Source organism: Macadamia integrifolia, chromosome 3 (assembly GCF_013358625.1).
Source record: "Macadamia integrifolia cultivar HAES 741 chromosome 3, SCU_Mint_v3, whole genome shotgun sequence".
NCBI classification, from domain to species: Eukaryota; Viridiplantae; Streptophyta; class Magnoliopsida; order Proteales; family Proteaceae; genus Macadamia; species Macadamia integrifolia.
Window position 1 is genome coordinate 11535115 of NC_056559.1, and position 20419 is coordinate 11555533.

Consider the following 20419-nt stretch of genomic DNA (forward strand, 5'->3'; position numbering starts at 1 on the left):
TGGAAAAAGAAAATAAATTCTTTCTTCACTATGGACAGAGAGAAACCAAATCATTTTACATCAATTTTTTTTTTCTTTCTTGTTTTTTTTTCTTTTCTAAAGAAACCATGTTTTTATCTTATATGATTATATTTCCGTACCAAAAAAATGGTGTAAAAGTTTTCATTTAAATGAGGGGAAAAACTTAATCCATGGGAAAATTTTTATTACAATAAAATTGAAAGCATCAAAATACTTGAAATATTAAATAATTGATAGTTATTTTTAATTATTTTATCTAATTTCTATTGTAATTAAATATAATGCACTTTTTTCTGACCCAATTCCTATCTAACCCCTTTATCGCCAGAGGGGAACCCCTCTCCAACCTTCCCACCCCCCAGCACGCATACGATGGCTATGGGGGACTTGCACACACCCCAATGTCTTCCAACCATCGGATATGTATTGGAGGGTTGGAGAAGATCCTAATGCATTTTTCTCTTATTCCGACTTATTTTTTTTCAAATTTATGCCTAGTTTTAATGCTTTATTATGAGAAATAGCTTATGGAAAATTCTCTATTTATTTTCAACGAAAAAAGCAAGCATGCTATCACGGTGTATAGGCTCTCTCACAAGCTTTATGCCTCCTATCCTCTCCTCATTAAATAACCTGGGTCCCTTGTATATGAATTTATACCCACTAAAATTATTTTTTTTCTCTAAACAGTATGATGTCAATATAAGGAAGTATCGTGTCAATCCTTATCTATTCTTTTCATCTTATTTCATTTTTTGCATGAAAACTTTATTTCAATTCATTTCAAACAAAATGAAAAGGATTTAGTTTTTCTTTGCCATAGATAAAACAATAACTTAACATGCTTAAGAGAGTGACATGTATGTAATGTGTCCACTGAACTGGGATGCCAACCAACATGTCACAAGATTGACACAAGTATAGAGGGCTTCCTTCACGAGAATCCACAAAAGAAGATGAAAAATCAAAGTAAAGCAAAGATTTGAAAGACATAAGATGGGATTGGGTCCTCTCCACGCACCTTCACCTAAACTTCATGTGAGGATCTAACACTTTTTTTTTTTGTTGACTATTCCTTACGCTTCTATACATATATCCATCGTCATCCTTTGAACGGCAAAAAGTGAAATGTCCCTCTAAACCTGTTAAATGATAAGAAATGAGATAAATGTTGAATCCTCACATATATGTCGAGATGAACATTAATGCAAGGTACCCAATCCTAGGATTGAGGGGGTAGGAAGGGTCATGAAATTTTCAAGAATGCTAAAATGATTTTGGCGAAAATGACGGGCATTTAAATAGGCAAGGGTTAGACTCAAATGTTGGAATTCCGAGCTGGAAAGTAATCCATTGAATTTCATTCAATCATAGTGGCTCCAAGAAGTGAAGCGCAGCACATGTTGTCACCAGTGGAGGTATCTTTTAGAGTCATTTCAATTTGTGAATTTCCATGGGCCTCGCAAGCCCATTCGACGTGGCCGGATTTGGGCCTTAAGAATGAAACGTAATTGTACCATCGACCATTCAACTACGTGCCAGATCCTATATTCCTATTATTATTCCTTGCCCAACTTTTATTCTTTCCTTATTATGTTTAGATATTCTACTTTACAAAAAAAGTTTTATTTAATTAAAAATAAGATTTTACGCATAGATGACCACAGTCCCTCTCCTTGTGAATGATGAGGGAAAAAATTATCTGCAATTCTGATCTCGTACAATTCCGTGAAATACCACCTTCAGGGGCTGACACGTGTATTGATACCAATGCAATAGTACATATCTGATTTAAATGCCTCTTCATTGATTTAAGGTTTTATTAGTTGTACCAGATCTAGACCATTGTATTGGTATCAATACACGTGTCACCCCCTGAATGTGGTATTTCATGGAATTGTACGAGATCGGAATTACAGACAATTTCAACCCGAATGATGAGTCTCCGGACCAATAAGGTTTGAAGAGTTTCCCGAGATCAAAATGAAGCTACATTATTATTATTTTTTTTTTTTTGGTACAAGAAGCTACATTAATTAAAGAGTTAGGAAAAAAAGAATATCTTCGCCCATGAGATCTGACCCTCTTATTGAATTGAATATGAATAAGTATAATTTAGACATTCAATAATAGGGGACTAGAGTTAACGATAGCATTCACTCTTTCCATCAAATCGCCGTTTGTGTGGTTTGGGCAGGCTGAAAGAATTGCCCAAGCCAAACCTGACTTCAGGTTTGGATTGTTCAGCCCCAGCCCAAGCCCAATCTTATCAAAATTATTTAAGCCCATAGCAAGGCTTGGGTTTTCACTGGTTGGGGTGGGCTCTGGCGGATTTGTATAAAAAATAAATAAAATAAAACCATTCTGAAATATACATGAAATTCTTGGGGTTTCTCCGAACTCAAGCTTGGGCGTTTCGGGTTACCAAAAGCTTCAACTGAAGTTTCTTTTATTTATTTATTTATTTTTTCCATCACCAGCCCAAGCCCAAGCCCTAGTCCAAGCCCAAGGTTAAGGCACTTCTGCCAACCTCGGGTTATTCTAAGTTTGGGTATCGAAGAGATTTACTCAAACCTACCCATGTTCCGAAACGATTACAGTAGGGCTGTGTTGATAGTCATCTAGAGAAATGTTTTTGATGTTTTTATCATTTTATAGGAATTAAAAAAAAAACAGAATAAAATGTTTGGTGTCAACTTGGTGTTTTCGATTTTTTTTTTAATGAGAAGGAGAAAGAAAAAAAAGGCTAAAAACGTAAAATGATGGAACGACGAACATTGTTCCATCATTCCAGTTTTGTTCCTAATACAAAAAAAATGAACAACTAAGGTAATTGTTGTATAAACAGTTTCACCAAATACCATTTTTTTTTTTAACTGTATTTTGACACAAAAACTAAATATTCTGGAACTAAATGACTACCAAATGCAGCCTTGGGGTGTCAAAAATTGGCCATCACTTGTAGGCCTAATTTGAACTGATGTTTGAAGCTCGAGGCTGGCTTGATTGATTACTAAAGTGTCTGGTTCAAGCATCGACTATTTAATGATCAAGCAATCCCGATGCAAAGTAGTGGCCTGATAGACTCCTGACTAGGACCGACTGAATACTGTAACCAACTATGTATAGTCTATTCAAATATGGGAGAGGGGGACATTTAGCAAGTTGCATGGAGGAGCACCAATAAGGGGCGTTAAATTCAGATTTTGTAAATAAGGGGGTAGAGAGATTCTGACTTTGTAAATAAGTATAGAGATGTCATTTCAAGAGAGAATGCTTCCCTTTAAAATTTAATTTTAATTTAGGCACGGAAGGAAATTTGGGCAAAGATGTAGCCCGAACCAATTCAATCATGAATGGATTGGAATCGATTTGAAACTTGAATTCTTCCGGCCAATTTCATAATTTGGTGGGCTTGGGTTGGAACTATTTCCTTGGGATGTCAATTGACTGATTTGGGCCAATTTTGATGTGAGAAAGTGAGTCGAGAATATGATCACTTTCGGTTTTCTATTGATTTCTCTTGTGTTTTTGGTGTGGTTTCAATTAGGGGTGAAAGTTGACCCTGACCACCCAAATCAGCCCCTAGCCAGCCTTGAATTCAGACAGGGCTTGGGCCAAGTTTTCAGACCTTGAGGGCAGATTAGGGTTGAAAAACACCAATCCTAGGTCATGGTTGGGTCAAGCTCGGGTTGACACCTCAGCTTGGCCCAACCCGATTCAATTCGGCCCGAAATTTAACCCTGAATTTTTACATTAGAATTTAGGGTTCCTATTGGTATTTCATTTTTTCTATACTTTTTAGTGTATAGAATATGAATGGCAAAAAAAAGTCAATCAAGGTCAATCCAACCATTGCAGAAGCAGGGTCAACCTAACCCAGTGCAGCCTAGCCCGACCCAACCTGGCCCTGACAGTGTCAATTAGGGTTGGATTGGAATGTTATGAACCTGACAGGATTAAGTTGGACCCGAGTTCAATTTTGAGGACCTAGGATTAGGTTAGGGGTTTCAAAAAACTCGACACAACCCTTTCGGCACTGTTTCACCCCTAGTTTCAATTTTTGTTTTACTTTGGGGTGTAAAAACCATGTTCATATATTCAGAAGCACGAAAAAAAAAATTAACATAAATTTTGGGTTGATATTGGTTTGGCTTCGGTTCTAGTCCAATTTTTAATTCGATTAGTGTCTTATGGGTTTGAGTAGGGTCCGATTTGAGATCAGTGTTACAAAACTGCAGCTCGAAACACGAATCTTATAAAGGCGTTTTGGTATCAGTTGAGTTTGATTTGGGTCGATTTGATTTGATTCGATTCGTTTTGTAGGATTCGGTTTTGACAGCTAAGCAAAACCACATATTATTAGAATCTTGATTTCCCTCTCAAAAGGAAGAGAGAGAGCGAACGAAAGCGCGCCCTAGAATCTTGATTTCCCTCCCAAAAGGAAGAGAGAGAGCGAACGAAAGCGCGCCCTTTCCGTGCTCGTGTTCAATTTGAACGAAGTTAGCAGTCTCAGTCTACTTTATAAATCCGACCGTTGCTGCAAAATCTTCGTCTCAGTTCAACTTCCTTCAGTCCGAAGAAAAAAGAAATACAGTTTCTCTGTTTTGCGGCTCTTTCTTTCTAGAGTCTTCGTTCTTTATTTCTTTGCTGGGTCTTATTCCTCTACTGTTCCATTAATTGATCGATCGATCGATATCAATGGGGATGAAGCAAGAGAAAAGCCAGGGAAAGGGTCGCCGGAAGATTGAGATAAAGAAGATTGAAAGCAAGAACAGTCGATTTGTCACCTTCTCCAAACGGAGAGTTGGGATTTTCAGTAAGGCCAGCGAACTCAGCATCCTCTGTGGTGCCGAGATTGCCGTCCTTATCTTCTCTCCTACTGGGAAGAAAGTTTTCAATTTCGGCAGCCCCTCTTTCACATCTGTTCTGGACAGGTTTCTCAACCATCAGAACTCTGCTCCATCACCATCTGTGGCCGCCAGTGCCGGTGCTGGTGCGGGAGACGTTGACGCTCTGCAGTTGGAGTACATGGAGCTGCTGAAACAGTTGGAAGCAGAGAAGATCCGATCCTCTGAACTCATCAAGAAACCGTCAGAAGAAGAGGAACCACGGTGGTGGGAAGCACCAATCCATCCTGATATGGGATTGGTTGAGCTTCAACGGTTGAAGAAGAGTATGGTGGAGCTCCGAGACAACGTGGCCGAACGGGTTAGCAAATTAATGGCCACCAACCCTGTCTCATCTGCTCCATCTCCTTCCTTAAGTGAATTGGAATTGGATGATTCTGCAAATGCTGCTGTACCAGTTCCAAATCCCAGTTATGATGATGATGATATTTCTTCAATCTTCTTCCCACTCGAATATGACGATTTTACTTTGGGAGACCTGCTGGATTTTTCTGCTAGTGGCGGGCCTTTTCTGCAAGATTGGGATAGCATTTAGTCGTCCCTCTTTTATTAATTTCAAAATTCCAGTAGCGATCCATTGATGTTACTTGTAAAAAGTATCAGTTCTATTCATTGTATTATTGAATTCTTGAATTGTTGGAATAAAAAGAAACAATTTTTTTGAATTTGGAAATTTTCTGAGAAGCGTCACTGATCTTTTTCTGCAAGCAAAGATTGCTACTATTTTTGCTCTCCTCGATCATCGTCTCTAATTTGAATTTTCAGAAAAATGGGTTTGGGGGAGAAGAAACCCTCTTTTAACACCTTATGACTTTATCCATTCAAGAGTACTGTTACATCACATAAGTTCGTTCTATCAACTTTCTTGAAACACGTTTAAGGCACCTGTCTATACTCTCTCTCTCTATACACCACATGTGCTTCAACACTCAGTAACACTCCACTTCAACCTGGGCCAGAAAGGTATCCGTCCAGTCATTTGCTCCTGCAATACACTGAGAAACGGGGCATGTAATAGTAAATTCACCATCCCAGGACCCACCCACCCTATGTTGGATGCGTCCAGGCATGCCCCTACTGGCTGGCCGCCCTACCTAGTGCTGGTGCATAGGCCATGTGATCAGTGTTTTCTTTAATTTTTTTTTTTTTAAAGGTTGTGTGATCCCTGCTTAAAAGGTTTCCCCTCTAATTTCCATTGACATGTTATTTTTCCGTTGTTCGGGTTGCAAGCCAGTCCGGCTGGATTTCTCAATCCTGTTTAGGCCTTTGGGAGGCCTAGTTCATAGAGGACAGCAACTTTTTCGGCTCTGAGGTCACTTCTCAGGGTAGGGCCTGGGCCAGAAGAAAATATCATGGATCTTGGGTTGGGCTTGGGTTGCCCTCTGAAAGTCAGTGAGAATCGTATATGGTTAGTATGAGAATAGTCAACAAGCAACATACATAAACTTGTGAGTACCGAAGTACACTTATAAAAGCTTAGGATGCGTTTGGTAACATTTTAGAAAAATGTTTCTAAATTTTTTTCGTTTTATGGGAACGAAAAAATGGAATAAAGCGTTTGGTGCATTTATAGTGTGTTTCGTTTTTCTTGGAACAAAAAGTGAGAAAAAAAATATAGAAACGAGAATTGACAGAACGACTAAAGGTACTTCTGTCGTTCTAGTTTCGTTCTTAAAAGAAAAAAAAAGGTATTTTGACACAGAAACTGAAATTTTCGTTTTTGACATGTTTCAAAAATGTTACCAAATGCAACCCTAGTTCCATGACTAGCTGCAAAGCATAGTGCATAGTTGCCTACTATGTCTATCTCTCTCTTCCTATAATAGAGACAGATATGTCATCTCAAAAGAGAAGAGCTAAAAAAGGGCATGTGCCAACATATTCTATACAGCCTGGCAACATTCTTTCTCCTCATTATCTTATCTTTGACCTTTGATGCCCAATGGAAATTAAAAGTTTTTTCTTCTTCTATTAAAAATAAGAAATGGACGAGTTTATTTAAGGGCAATTCGTTCACCATGCTCCATTAGAGCCACTCAAGGGGAGGGGGGATGGGATTTCCGAACCTTGGATTGCATGGTGAGGTTCATCGCATGGTGAAGGAAAACTTTGCCCATAGAAAATTATTACATTAAAATCATGAAATTTAAATGCTATCATAAAGTACAGATAAATTTGGACCCCAAGCACATACGCTGGCTTAGGAAAGGACTAACGAAATTAAGGATCACAAGAAGGGACGGGGTCCTATGAATCTGTATATTGATACTCAAATGATATTCAAATCCTCTTCTTCTGTTTCTCTTTTTTGTCAATTTTCATCAAAAGATCAATCTGATAAGAGGAGGTGTTCATAGGTATAGGAGGAAAAGGCTTTTCTCATTCAGAATCGACGTGCGCCGAACACTTTTCTATGTTCATGTGTCCATGAATGTGAAGGGCAATGAGCTTATCTAGAGAACTGAAACAATGGTTTATAATGACTTTCTTGTTCTCATGGTATTTGCTCCATACAAAAGAGATACATCTATATATGTGGAAAAATGGGATATCCAACATGAGTGGTTAGGAGTGAGAACTGAGCTTTCATTCATGAGTATAGTACTTGTTCTTCTTGTAAGAGGTTGTGGCGTTGGTGTTGGTGGTGGTGGTGGAGGTGGTGGACCTTGATTGGAAGGCCTTTGGGGAAATCCACAAATGGGAAAGCAACAGCGTGATCTGATTCGGCTAATTCCCAATCAAAATTGAGGACCAAGTGGTGAATGAATACGGCCATCTCTAGTTTGGCTAATTCCGATCCGGTGCACAACCGTGGTCCACCACCAAACGCCATGAAATTGTTGCTCGTCGTCGCATTGGAATGATTTGGGGATGCTGCACTCCCCCTATCACCTGTGGTCTGCATTATATAATCCATCCCCACATTACCAGAAATAATCAGATGAAATACTCGATTGATGAGGGGATGATAGCTATTCAAGTTTAGAACTCTGGTTAGAAAGTGTTGAGAAAACCAATAGCTGCTGTTGTATTAATGTATATGGGATATGCTACACCAAATTAATTCTAGTGACTATCAAAAATATGGGAAAAGGTTGGGTATGTACTATTATGCCGATATCAAGTATGTTAGCACTCATTGTGTTTATCTCTTTCTTCCCTTTTTCTAAAATGACCATCATATCCTTTCTATTGGTGTTATCCGCTAGCATACTTGATATCGACGGCATACCTATCCCTCTCCCCAAAAATATTTATACACATAAAAGTATATGCGAATGTATATTAAAGGGGGGGGGGGAAGCCAACAAGGATAAAGAAATTTTTTTCAACACAACATGGATTCTGATTGAATATAAATCTTAGTTTTAGTTCTCCGTCACATAATCTCCTAATATTTAGTTGATTGATTTGCTCAAAAGGAGCCGGGTCTTAAAAAATAAAATCGGTGATGGAAGTGGTCAATTCTGATTCTGATTTGAATTGGATTGGAATCAACCTAAGTTGGTCCGAAAAAGCTCTAGATTTGGTAAATTCAAGGAATATTTCAATGGTTTTGATGAAATCGACGGTATCAAAATTTCAAAAATTGGGATAGGTGATCATCGATTCTAATTTGAATCAGATATTCACCAATTCTAGAGACCTTGCTCAAAACTTGCTCTCAGACACTTGTACTTTGAGTATAAGACATAAATTCAAACTTGCATGTGAACAAAAAGAACACCCTTTTTTTTTTTTTTTTGTTATTATTATTGGGAGAACCCTAATCGAAAGGATTGAATTGTTAAACTCTACTCACTCTTTTGTATAGGAGAAAAAATGCTATTTGATCATGTGGTTATTATGTCAACGCTTGGACCAATAAAAATATAAATACGTGCATCCAACTAAGGGAAAAATATTTTTCCATAGTGCCCCATATCTGAATGTATATAATGCAATCGGGTAGCGGTCTTTTCCCATATTTAGTGAATTTCATTTTCATTTCTTATCCAAGAGAGAGTTTTTCTTGATTTAGACCCACTTATGGCACTAAGGTACGTGCATGCCATATTTCCACATGAGCTTTCATCATTTCCTCTCGGAAGAAAATATAAAATAAATAAATTATAAAATATTAATATACTGTAGGACCTGTAATCATGGTTGATGGGGCCTAAAAGTTCATCGTTCATACAGTATATGACATCAGAGTCATTAAATAGTGGGGGGCCCCTATGTCCCTGTCCCTTGGAAGGGTAGGATATTTCTCATCCATTTTCAAGAAAATCTGGTCAGTTTAAAAATTGAATGGTCCTGATGGTATGATGGATATGTTGGTGGACACCACTTCTTCCTGATATGAAAGGGCAAAAAAAAACTACAAAAATATTTAAAAATCAAAGTTAGTGGGCATGCATGAACTGTACCTGAGACCATCTCCATGGATTGAAGTGCTGTGGCTGGTCATACACCAAAGGATCCAGGTGGACCGCATCAAACACTGGAAGAACTTTCCACCCACTTGGAATGTCATATCCTTTTAAGACAAACACAAATAAAGGACAGGGAATTTTTTCCAACGTGGATCAGATTCCAAAGTAATTCAGTTTCCTAGTTCATTTCAACTTCTTATACCTACCCTTGTATCTGACATCTTTAAGAGCTTTCCTGTGCACGAATCTAACCACGTTCCCTAGCCGAAGTGTCTCATTAATAACCTGTTTAAATAAATTATATATAAAAAAAAGCCTCAATCAAGAAAGATTGTTAGAGAGAGAGAGAGCGAGGAGAGTTGGCGAAGGATGCCTCAAGAAATATATTTTCTGAATTAGATTTTCCTAATTTTTTTCAGGGTTACTCATCAAGGTTGTTTAGTATTTTTCAATGTTTTCAGTGAAAATTAAATAATTTTCATTCAATCCTCGTCTAATTTGATTTATATTATTATGGGGTCAATATGAACCCATAGAATTAATCAGGTCAGGCCAAAAGCCTGAATACTCGTAGTTAAAAGAGAAAGAGAGAGAGAAGTTGAGCTTACGCATTGTGTGAATTCCATTCGTCTATAGTCATCCCAATTCAATTCAAACTCTCCAACTTGTTGCTTAGCTCGGCTGATTTCACAGTGTTCTTCCTGAAAATTAAGCACAAGTGAAGAATTAAGGAGAGAATTGAAAGAAAAACTACAGTTGAAGAATTGAAGAACATGGAATGCTTTTAATTTTATCCCATACCCTTAATTGTTCAATTGCTCTGGGGCAGCCTTGTAAGAAATAGATGGCCAAAGCAATTGCAACTGAAGAAGTTTCATGACCAGCAAAAAGCAAGCTTAGTATGAGATCAAGAATCTGTTCTGTGGAAAGGTTTGAATTCTTCAGAACCCAACCAAGTAGATCATCTTCCTTTCTCTGATCATAATCATCATCATCATTCATCTTCCTCCTTTCCAGCATTTTACGCTCTATAACTTTAAGAATGGTTGTTCTCGACTAATTTGACAAAAAAGAAAAAATAAAATAAAATCCCTTATGATCGCAGAGGCATAAATAATATTCTCACATCATATGTGAATAGTTCGATGTGAAGACTTATAGATAGATATCAAGTAGAGGAACCTCTCTTAAATTTAACCATCTTTCTCCTTAACGACTAGCTTTTAGGGAGGAACTATATATACCTGAAAAGCCCTCCTATAAGCAGTTCCCGGCAAATTCAAAAGTGCAGAGACGACCCCTTTCATGAACGTAATATACTCTCCCTTCAGCTGCTCCGTTTCTGGTTTTCCTGGATGCATACTCATGATATGTTTCGCCATCAAATTGAAAGTAAACTGCAAATTAACCATTTCCCTCGCAATTAAGCTTTAAAAGCTCCAAAATTTTGGAAAAAAACTCTAAATGTGAAGAATTAAAATAGAATAACTTGCCTTCTTTGCTTCATCCTGAGCTGAGAAAATTGAATTCTCCTTCCATGATGTTAGAACCATTAAAGTATGCTTCTCCACTTCAGGTAACAAATGAGATCGAAGCCTTGGATTGCTCATGAAGTTAAGAGAGATCATTCTCATATCCCTGTGCATGTCTCCCACTAAAACCAACATCGACCATTTCCCAAGTATCCCTCCAATACTTCTAGGATAACTACACTCGAAAAGCCTTCCTTCGTTTTGTAATATATACCGATTAAGCCCTGCGTCTGCCGATATAATCGTTCTCTCACCGAACAGATTCGATTTGAATATCTTTCCAAACCTGCAATCATAACCGTTTGATTGTTTTGAGCATTTTAAATACCCTCCGATCAGAATCAAATAAAAGAGAGACCTTTCCACCTGTCTAATTAACCAGATCTTAGATCGCAGTCAAAACACCGCCGGAATGGTGGACGCTCTTTCTCGCCGTCCGTGGCTGGTTAATATTCCGGCGGAATCTTCACATTAATTTTAACTTGTTAAAGAGAAATTGATACCTTGAAATGTGGAGGTCCATGAATTCACCCGTAGAAGTGGCAGAGTGAGGCTTTAAGTAACCTATCGTTTCGCCGAGAAACGGCCAACCGGTGTTTCCCGGTGGAAGATTAAGTTTTCTTCTGTTCGTTTTGATGAGATTCCATACGATAAGAACCGCTAGAATACCTGTTGGAAGCAACAGAAGCAGCTCTGTTTCAGACATGGAAAACGATGAAACAGCACAACACTCTCTCTCTCTCTCTCTCTCTCTCTCTCTTTCTCTCTCTAGGTGTAGTATTGTGTTCGTTTCTGCTTATTTTAAAATCCACGAAGCGTCATTTGAAAGTTGAGACAGGTAGTCCTGAAGAAGCAAAACGTACTGCGAGATGCGAAATTGCGATCAAGCTCGGCTGCTTTTAAAGCTTTTTTTCCTTCTCGTATTTTTGTGGAAGTTACGAAAAATAGCCTTCCTTCTGGACTTGTCGTAGACCTATTGTCGTCATTACACGACATGTTATTACAGTCTAGAAATAACAACAGTAATATTAGTTAACTACGGTGGGACCACCGTATACCAGCATGTACCAGCATCCATTGGATCTTGTTTGTAGGCTTGCATCATGGATCCTACGGCTACCAATGTTCTCTTAAGAGGAATATATACGAGCGTTAAACAATCAAGTTATAAATGAGTTAATTGGATTATAAATAGTCAATTACCAATTCAATTTTGCGCCCATCAGTCTATCATGATGTGCACGATCATGCATGAAGCACAATCATGTACATATTCGTTGAGTAGAATTGGGGGATATATTATAGATCGTCATCCTCTATTCAATAGCTTTGTGCATGGTCTTACATTATTTTCTTATCCACAACTTTGGTCACAATGAGATGTACCTTTTATTTGATCAGAAAAACTAATACAAATCAACCTTCGTATAAAAATCAAGTGAATCAAATTGAAAATCCATTGATTGATCAATAGTTCAATTCACTTGAGCTTCACAACCTGAAAAACCTATCATATAGACCGTGTTAGATAGATTTATGGTTCCGTGGAATCAAAATGTAATAAATCTTTTTAGACTTTTACTATCCATACATTATTTTATTAGCATTTTTTTTTTTTGGTAAAATTTTATTAACAATTTATCTAATTTATATTTAATAAGCCATCTATTTTGTCCCATGACCATAGTATTATTCGGCCGAACCGAATTTTTCCGAATTTTATCAAAAATTCGGACCGAATCCGAATTAAAAATAAAATTCTTTAAAATTCGCGACTTTTTCCAAAATGAATATAAATCGCGAATAATTCGGACCGAATCCGAATTAAAACGAATTATTCGGTCCATTTAAACATTATTTAAAAAAAAATCAAAAATAAAAAATAAAAAATAAAAAAACAAAATTTTTTTTTTTAAAACCCCAATAAGATTTTTTGACCGCTTTTTTGACCGAATCCTTAAATTAATCGTCCGAATTATTCCGAATAATTCTCCGTCCGAATAATTCCCGAATCCGAATTTGCTAACTATGCCCATGACCTAATGAGTCCGGCATTTAATCCCGAGTCAACAAGGCCCAGGCTAAGCACGGACCAGGTATGGGGATTGGGGTGGACCCATATTCCAGAGTCCCAGACTACTGAAGTTCGTTAAGTTGAAGAACTGCAATAAGGGACCTGCAAGACTAGGAAGGAAAGGATAGATCAGGACCCACCATCAACGGCGTCGTCCCAAGATCATCTATGCTAACACAATCAAATCGATCCTTGATGTGTTGGACGGTGCAAAATAAAGCCTCCATTCGTGTTAATAGATGATAGCAGCAAAATCCAAAAGCTCTCGATTAAGGAAAGGATAGAGAGAGAGAGAGAAGAGAGAGGGTAGAAGCACGATCCTTGTACCAAAAGAAATGGGCTGGGCCCTTTCCTTCAATGACGTCAGCATTTGACCTGGAGGGTTCTTTATTTGGGTGGGGCCCACCAAAATGATCGGCCACACAAACTGCATGCACGTGTGATCATGGGGTATATTAGTCCTTTCACATCATATGTTCCATTATCATTCGCCGCCCTGGGCCCACTTTCAGAATCCCCTTCCCATCTCCCGATATGGTTCTATCCTAGTATGCCACGTGGTCACATGTTATTGGATTCGCATGTAAAACTTTTTCTTTATACTATTCTGGACGTGATTGCAGTATTGCAGAGGGGGTTTTGTCTCTCGTGGAGAAGCCTCTGACAACCATTTGATAGCTTATTCGGTGGGACCCAAGATGAGATAACTTAATTAGCTACCACCCGTGCGGCTGGCCTGGTGGGCTGGGCTACGCTTTCCGAGTTCTTCTTGATAGACGGGGATGTGGTATATGTGTCGTACCAATCATTGTTACCATATCCTTTGCTTTCACAGTCCTTTCTATCAATTAATAATACACGTGTATCAATAGGATAGGGTACAGGTCATATTACCGGTGAGAACAAAATAGACCCTTGTAGCAGAAAATGTTGGGCTCTGATTTGGACTAGTCCTTCCTTGCGTGGTTTCGTACGCAATTGCGACCTAGGCGAGTGGAAGGGTTAGGATCTATTGGACGTAGATTTGGATGTACGTGTGATTGTGAGGACTCAATTCTTTTTTCATCTTTGTTTTGATTTGTTTTGTTATTTACAGAACACGATATGTGGATAACAGAGGATTTAACGATCAAAGTTGGGTGAGGATTATTATATTCGGTGCGTTGGTCTTAAAGTTATCCACGTGTCGTGTTTTGCAGGTAGTAAAATAAGGAAAAACATAGATAAGAAAAACAGAGGATTATTTTTCGAATTCCTGGGCATAGGTTGGATGCAGCCTCAAATAGCCATATTCTCATATGAACTACAGTATCTCCTTGAAGGAAAATGGAGAAACCACTTTCTGCTGGAATCGAATACTCTGTAGCGATCCGCTTTTAGAGTTGTTCTTGCAATCGTTAAATCATGGATATACAGATGAAGAATCAAACCTAGAATCATATATTTATTTACTTAATTTTCAATTCACCTTAACTATCTGGACAACCCACGGATGGGGTATTCATCTAATCTAACTCTAATCTAATATAAATGGTGAAAAATCTCTAGTTCATATTCGAGTTATTGGAGGTTAATTTAGATAAGACTCTAATAGATTGGATCATTGGAATTGCATTGTTTTGTCTTAGTTAAGGTTCAATTATACCCTTCCATCATAGGAGTTGAAGCCCTACCGAAGACTGTTCTTTGATTCCTATTTTAAATGGATATATAGATCTGCACATAATTATTATTTTTTAATTTAAATAAAATAAAATACCCAACTGAAGATTGAAGTTTTAATAATAATAAAAGAAACTTGGAAATCGAGTTGGCCGATCCTATCAATTTTGATCCGATTCTTTAAAACCATGCCTCACACTGTCTATAATACGATCCCCTACACTCTCGTAATATTGATCAAGAATGGATCCGTTGTTCATACAATCTTCTGGTCATACGGGTGAGTATCCAACCTTTGTCCCACTTCTTGCCATTATATGGGTGAAAAGAGATATATTTGAAAACAAAAGAGACATGTGTTGGATGTTCACGCATGCGACTAGGTGATCGTATGAGCTGTGGATCCAATCATCATTGACCCACATGCACATGGCACAAGTTGTGACAACAAGCTTTTTATTCGCTTACATTGTTTTGTGAGGGATAGAATTGAGAAGGACATAACAGTAGCTACATAAGGGATGAGTGATACAGAACTAATAATATAAGGTCGTATTCAACCCCAATGAGTAATGTACAATCTTACTGTATCGGTCGTATCGTATACCGATACCTAGTCAATTCGGATTAGTTACACATATCGTTTCATGGGTATAATAGTAAAAAAAAATGTAATTTTTTGGAAAACGCACGGGCAAAAGTGATCAATACGCACTAATCTAGATCGATATTGATACATACCTAGCTACACTGTCGAATTAAATTTTTTTAATTTACTCTTCAATCAATTATCTTTTTATTAGTATCTTATTTTTTCTTTATTTTTATGAAATAATGACTATACTTTTGTTAGTATGACAAAGATATTGATCAAGCAACATTAAATCCTTTTTTTTTTTTTGGGTAGAACAACATTAAATCCAATTTATGGGCACCGATGGTGTACCATAAGCTAGCACCCTATATATATGTCAATCTTTCTCTTTACATTTTGAAATGTTTCTCCTGCACCTTTATGGTGCTCCTTCTCATGCCCTTATTGGTGCCACCCGCTAGCTTATTACTGCATACATGTAGTGTGCATATTCGTCCTCTTGATAGAAATATATGAAGAGAAAAAAGAAAACTACCTAGTTGCGTAGCCCCTGCACTTGTGTAGAAGCCAATGAGAACACAATCAGAGACACAAACATGAATGGGCCTTCTGATTTAACAGGGGGAAGGCGGTAATTTCATGTGCCCCTAGGTCTAGGCACAAGGACCACACGAACTCTTCCCATATATAAATTAGGGCCAAGTTTCCTTTCATCCAAAGGGAAAAGAAACATCTTCAACAATCTCATCTGACCCTTGGATTAGACTAGAGAAGCGTATTATATATCACAGTTGGGAAGAACCTCTTCTTCTTGGATGATGAATAACTTTGTCATAATAATTACTTTGCAGACTCTGCTGTAAATCTATAATGGAGCCTAGATCTATTACATGTACATGTACACTCTACACCTGCCCTATTTGCTTTTAGATGTGTTGGAACTTGGGTAGAACCCTAATAATCTCCCCTATGTGGGAGGACATGTGAGAATTGAAATTTTCTTCAAAGGATTTTTTTCATCCTCAGGGCCACATCAGTCACAAGAACCTTGCTTTGATACCATTCATTGGGTTTCAAATAAAACTCATCTTTAAAAACTAGCCATTAAAGCATGGAACTTCAACATGATGTGAAACATTAATTTGCTGAACACTACCCATATGTGCGTAGGGAACTCAACTATTCTCGTAGATTTATTTTTAGAATTATTGTAGGTTGAGAATTGAAAGACAAGCAATAGGACATGTTCCATAATGGCCCTCTCTTATGTTTGTGATTTAGTTTCTCTGGACCAATAGACTAGCATTTGAGTATGATTTGAAAAATGAAATTTTACTACTACCCAGGTTGCGGGGACTTTTTTAATTATTGGTACTCACTATCAAATAAATAGAATCTCAAAAGGTATTTAAAAAAATACTAAAACCTTTGAAGATATTTATAAACTGAAAGAGAAAATGAATTATTCTATTACTTTCCGCTGCGCTCCTAATAGGAAAGTTCTGCAACCCAGGTAGCTGTAAAATTTTTTCCCGATTTAGAAAGAAAAAATGCAAGTGGTTAAAGGATTTTGATTAGATCTAAATGTCTCTGTTGTGGGTGACAAGCAGACTGGGTCGAGCTAGGTTAGTCAAAAATTATATAAACTCATGACCTTTTCTTGATAACATTTGAGTGATTGTGATTAGAGACAGGAAAGCTCCTACGTGGGAATAATTGAGCCATATACATGGACAATTAATGCAGCACTCCATTATAGTATACAAACAGTACGTGGGAGTACTTGAACCATGGATGTTGCACTCCATTGCACTCCATACATCTCTCTCTCTCTCTCTCTCTCTCTCTCTCTCTCTACTTATTATCTTTCTCAGTCAATGCAGGCGATAATAGATTCAGACATGGAAGATTTACCATTACCATGAAACAGAGTATGGTCAAGAATGGCTGCGTCGATTGATGATGAAGATGTTGAGAAGCTTCCAAGAAAAAGTTGGTAGGTGTCGGTTCAAAACTTGATAATGGATTGAACCTATTCTGGCTATAAATTGACAACCCTTACAGATATAGTGTCTTTCAATTTTATTGGGGTCAAAGATGAAAAAAGGAAATACAGGAAGGAAGAAAATGGAGTTTTGGCCATCGTCTCTACTCCTCTACGTACCCTGGAGAAAAGGATCTTGACTGAGTCTATTGAGGCTGAAGTTGAGGGTGACTGAGGGTGAGCTTGTGCTTTTAGTATATGATCACTTTTTATGGGAGGAGTTCCTCTCTCCTAAGTGATCCCACAGATACGAATTAACAACTTAACACAACAATGATCAGCCAGATAAAAAATATATAAAAAAAAAAAAAAAGGGAGATCATGAACACAAAGATTTACGTGGTTTACCTATAAGATAGGTTATGTCCACATATCTTTGATAAAGAAATTACAAAACCCTAACCCATACACATCCTTATAAGATTAACCCTATATATATCGCTTTGATATATTAAAATATAGAGAAACCCTAATCTCCAAAAATACATGCAAAATTGCCCTAGTATAAACAATTTCCAAAAATTGCTGTCATCGACAAACACATATGGTGTAAAAATCATCTACAACCATTGCACAGGTGTAGTGAGCATCGGGTGACTGAAAGCCCCTTGAAGGACATTGCTGAGATGCTCTCGATTGATTAATGTTCATCGCACTTCATCGCTCACTTTAGAAAATGTGGACTCAACACATATGATCAACTAGACCATAAGTAAACCACCGTTGTTGAAAAATAACCATTAATACTTTTGAATTAAATTGAGATTAGACTTACCTCTAACACCCTCTTCTCTCCAAAATCATTCATTGTGTGAAAAAGAAAAGACCTTCCCTGGAGTCCCACGAATGGACAATTTGTCTTAACCTCATATTGTAGGTTTGTGCAAGTCAAATATGATTGAGGCATACAGTAATGTCAATATCAATCAATCAATCCAGTCAATCATGGTTTCTTTCAATTCATAAATCAAAAATCATAGAATCAGATTGCCCTAGCTAGCCCTCTTCTTAAACAGATCGTGGGCTTTTCACAACCTAACTTTCCACCAGGTTAATCACATATGTATCCTATTGGCTCTGGCCTCAAATTGTTAATCTTTCAGTTTTGGAGTTTACTATTGATAAGACTAATTAACGAATCAAAGAGACTAATCCACATTTGACCTTGGCCTGATCTGGAAACTAGAGATGGGAATGATTGATCTAATATATAAGAGATTAAATGAAGATAGTGATTGAAAGCTAGTACTCCATGATTGGATATTTCCATCAATCATGGATGCCCTAAGAATGATTAGCTAAGTTGTATTGGGCTGTTGGCACAGGAACCACTTGCGTGCCACAGTGGGTTATTACCCAACTCACCATCAAGTCCAGATAGGCCTACACAAGTTAATTAATGAGGCCTGGCTTAAAAGGAGAGAAGGGAAGCTATAAGAATGGATATTCTCTGCTTTCTTTGATTTCTTTGATTTCCTAATTATTCTGGTTCTCTTGTTTCTTTTTGTTTTCTGGATGGGAAAAGTAACAACCTAAGAGAATGGAATGAACCTAGCCTTTACCTTGAGAGCTACAGATCAGTACTGATTATCATTTATTAAATAGTTTAAGTCTGCAATTGATATGATTTTGGCCATGGACAGGGATAGAAAAGGAATCAGATTGATACAAAGGTCGGGGCACATGCAAGATTTTATGGGGTGAAGGTAGCATCAGCCATTATGGTCCTAAATCAACATTGAGCCTAACAACTAAAGTTCTCCCCATGATGGCATGGCTCAAAGGGAGCTAAAAAGTCATATTAATTAGTTTATAATTAAAATATCTGTACTTAGTGGGAGAACATTGATTAATTGGGAATCCAGTTCATCTTCCAAGTGTCAAAAGTATCAAATTGTACTTCAATTAAAGGGAAGGGGTCTATGCATTAGGCCTAATTAAGAGTTTACAAAGGTTTAATATCACTGAAGATGTGACAATATATTGACTTAAATAGTATTTTGGGTGACATGCATTACCAAGTTGATGGAATAGAAAGAGGAGATAGAAATGGCTCCAATGTATAATAATCATCCAAAGTAAAGTATTTTGAAAGATGGTTCTTTGTGGAACTTGCAAATTAACGACTGGAAGATAAGCTGGGACTCATCCTTAAAAACTAGCTATTAAGGAAATGTAATCAATCCAAGTCCTTATACCCTTTCACGTTAGGCTATTCACGTCGGATGTAGAATAATTGTTTTTGCGTAAAACCCAACAAGATAAAACTAGGCCTAAACAAGCGGCATGAGGAACATGCACCAATGAACAACAGAGAAATTGTTCAATACACACGGGGTAGAAAGGTTATTTTATATGAGGAAGAGAGAGAAGGTGCTAGTGTACCCTTCAGAGTCCGCTCGGAGAATCTTTTCCTTATATTGAATGATCATACTATGGATCAAAGATTAACAGAAAAAAAGAACTATACCCTACTAAACTATCAAGAAAACCCTTTAAACGTGCAAGCCAACAGCTAACCCTACCTACTTTATTGATAACTGCATTATTTGGTACCCTCAACTCTTCTGAGTCCCTTTAGATAATCTAATACCAGATGGGCCTTGGAGAGAATAAAACAGTTGGAGAACTTTTGTCTGCAAAGAAAGGGAATAGCTGGAAATTATAAGTGAATTTGGAACATTAATGGTCCATACCCATGCATTCACAGTCCGTAATAAACTTTGAGTGGGGGAAGTCAAAGGAGACTGAAGTGGTACAGTATTAATCATTTAGAGGAGCCAGCCTGCCTGATGCCTCCCCTCCATGCTTTCTAAAGATCAAGCAGAAAAGTGAAGAGACCCTTTCAATTCTTTGAAGGCATGGATTGGGGACCAAATCTGTTAAATTAATGTCTTCTTTAAATGCTTATATGCCCATCATCAACATGCTTATATTTGTTTTCTTTCTTCTTTGCTATTTTTTTTGTTCGGAAAAGTTTAAAGAAGGGAAAGCTGAATCCATAAAGCAGGTGGAGAGACAGATGAGCAGAAATTTTTGCAACAAAGACCAATAGGCTAAAACAGCCTTAACAGCAACAAAACAACCTGTAACAGCTTCCCTTACAAAAGGGCCAATAATTTGCACTAGAAAGGTTTTTCAATGGTTTACAAATATTAAAAAA

At 37.5% G+C, this 20419-nt stretch overlaps 2 protein-coding genes across 4 annotated transcripts; one reads left to right on the forward strand and one right to left on the reverse strand.

The window, feature by feature from the left end:
• Nucleotides 1-4460: 4460 nt before the first annotated feature.
• Nucleotides 4461-5596, forward strand: LOC122073839 (agamous-like MADS-box protein AGL61). The gene has a single exon (XM_042638500.1). It carries the CDS (start codon nt 4723-4725, stop codon nt 5464-5466), a length of 744 nt encoding a protein of 247 aa, XP_042494434.1. The 5' UTR covers nt 4461-4722; the 3' UTR covers nt 5467-5596.
• A 1451-nt stretch (nt 5597-7047) lies between these two features.
• LOC122073840 (cytochrome P450 90B1-like) lies at nt 7048-11732 on the reverse strand. 3 transcript variants are annotated; one of them, XM_042638501.1, is made up of 8 exons: nt 11385-11732; nt 10843-11167; nt 10594-10746; nt 10151-10405; nt 9958-10050; nt 9556-9634; nt 9344-9453; nt 7048-7830 (listed from the first exon to the last, which is right to left on the reverse strand). In XM_042638501.1, exons 1-8 carry the CDS (start codon nt 11585-11587, stop codon nt 7522-7524), a joined length of 1527 nt encoding a protein of 508 aa, XP_042494435.1. In that variant the 5' UTR covers nt 11588-11732; the 3' UTR covers nt 7048-7521. The 3 variants fall into 3 exon arrangements, with proteins under 3 accessions (XP_042494435.1, XP_042494436.1, XP_042494437.1); XM_042638503.1 differs by lacking the exon at nt 7048-7830 and adding an exon at nt 9016-9270; XM_042638502.1 differs by lacking the exons at nt 9344-9453; nt 9556-9634.
• Nucleotides 11733-20419: the final 8687 nt, after the last annotated feature.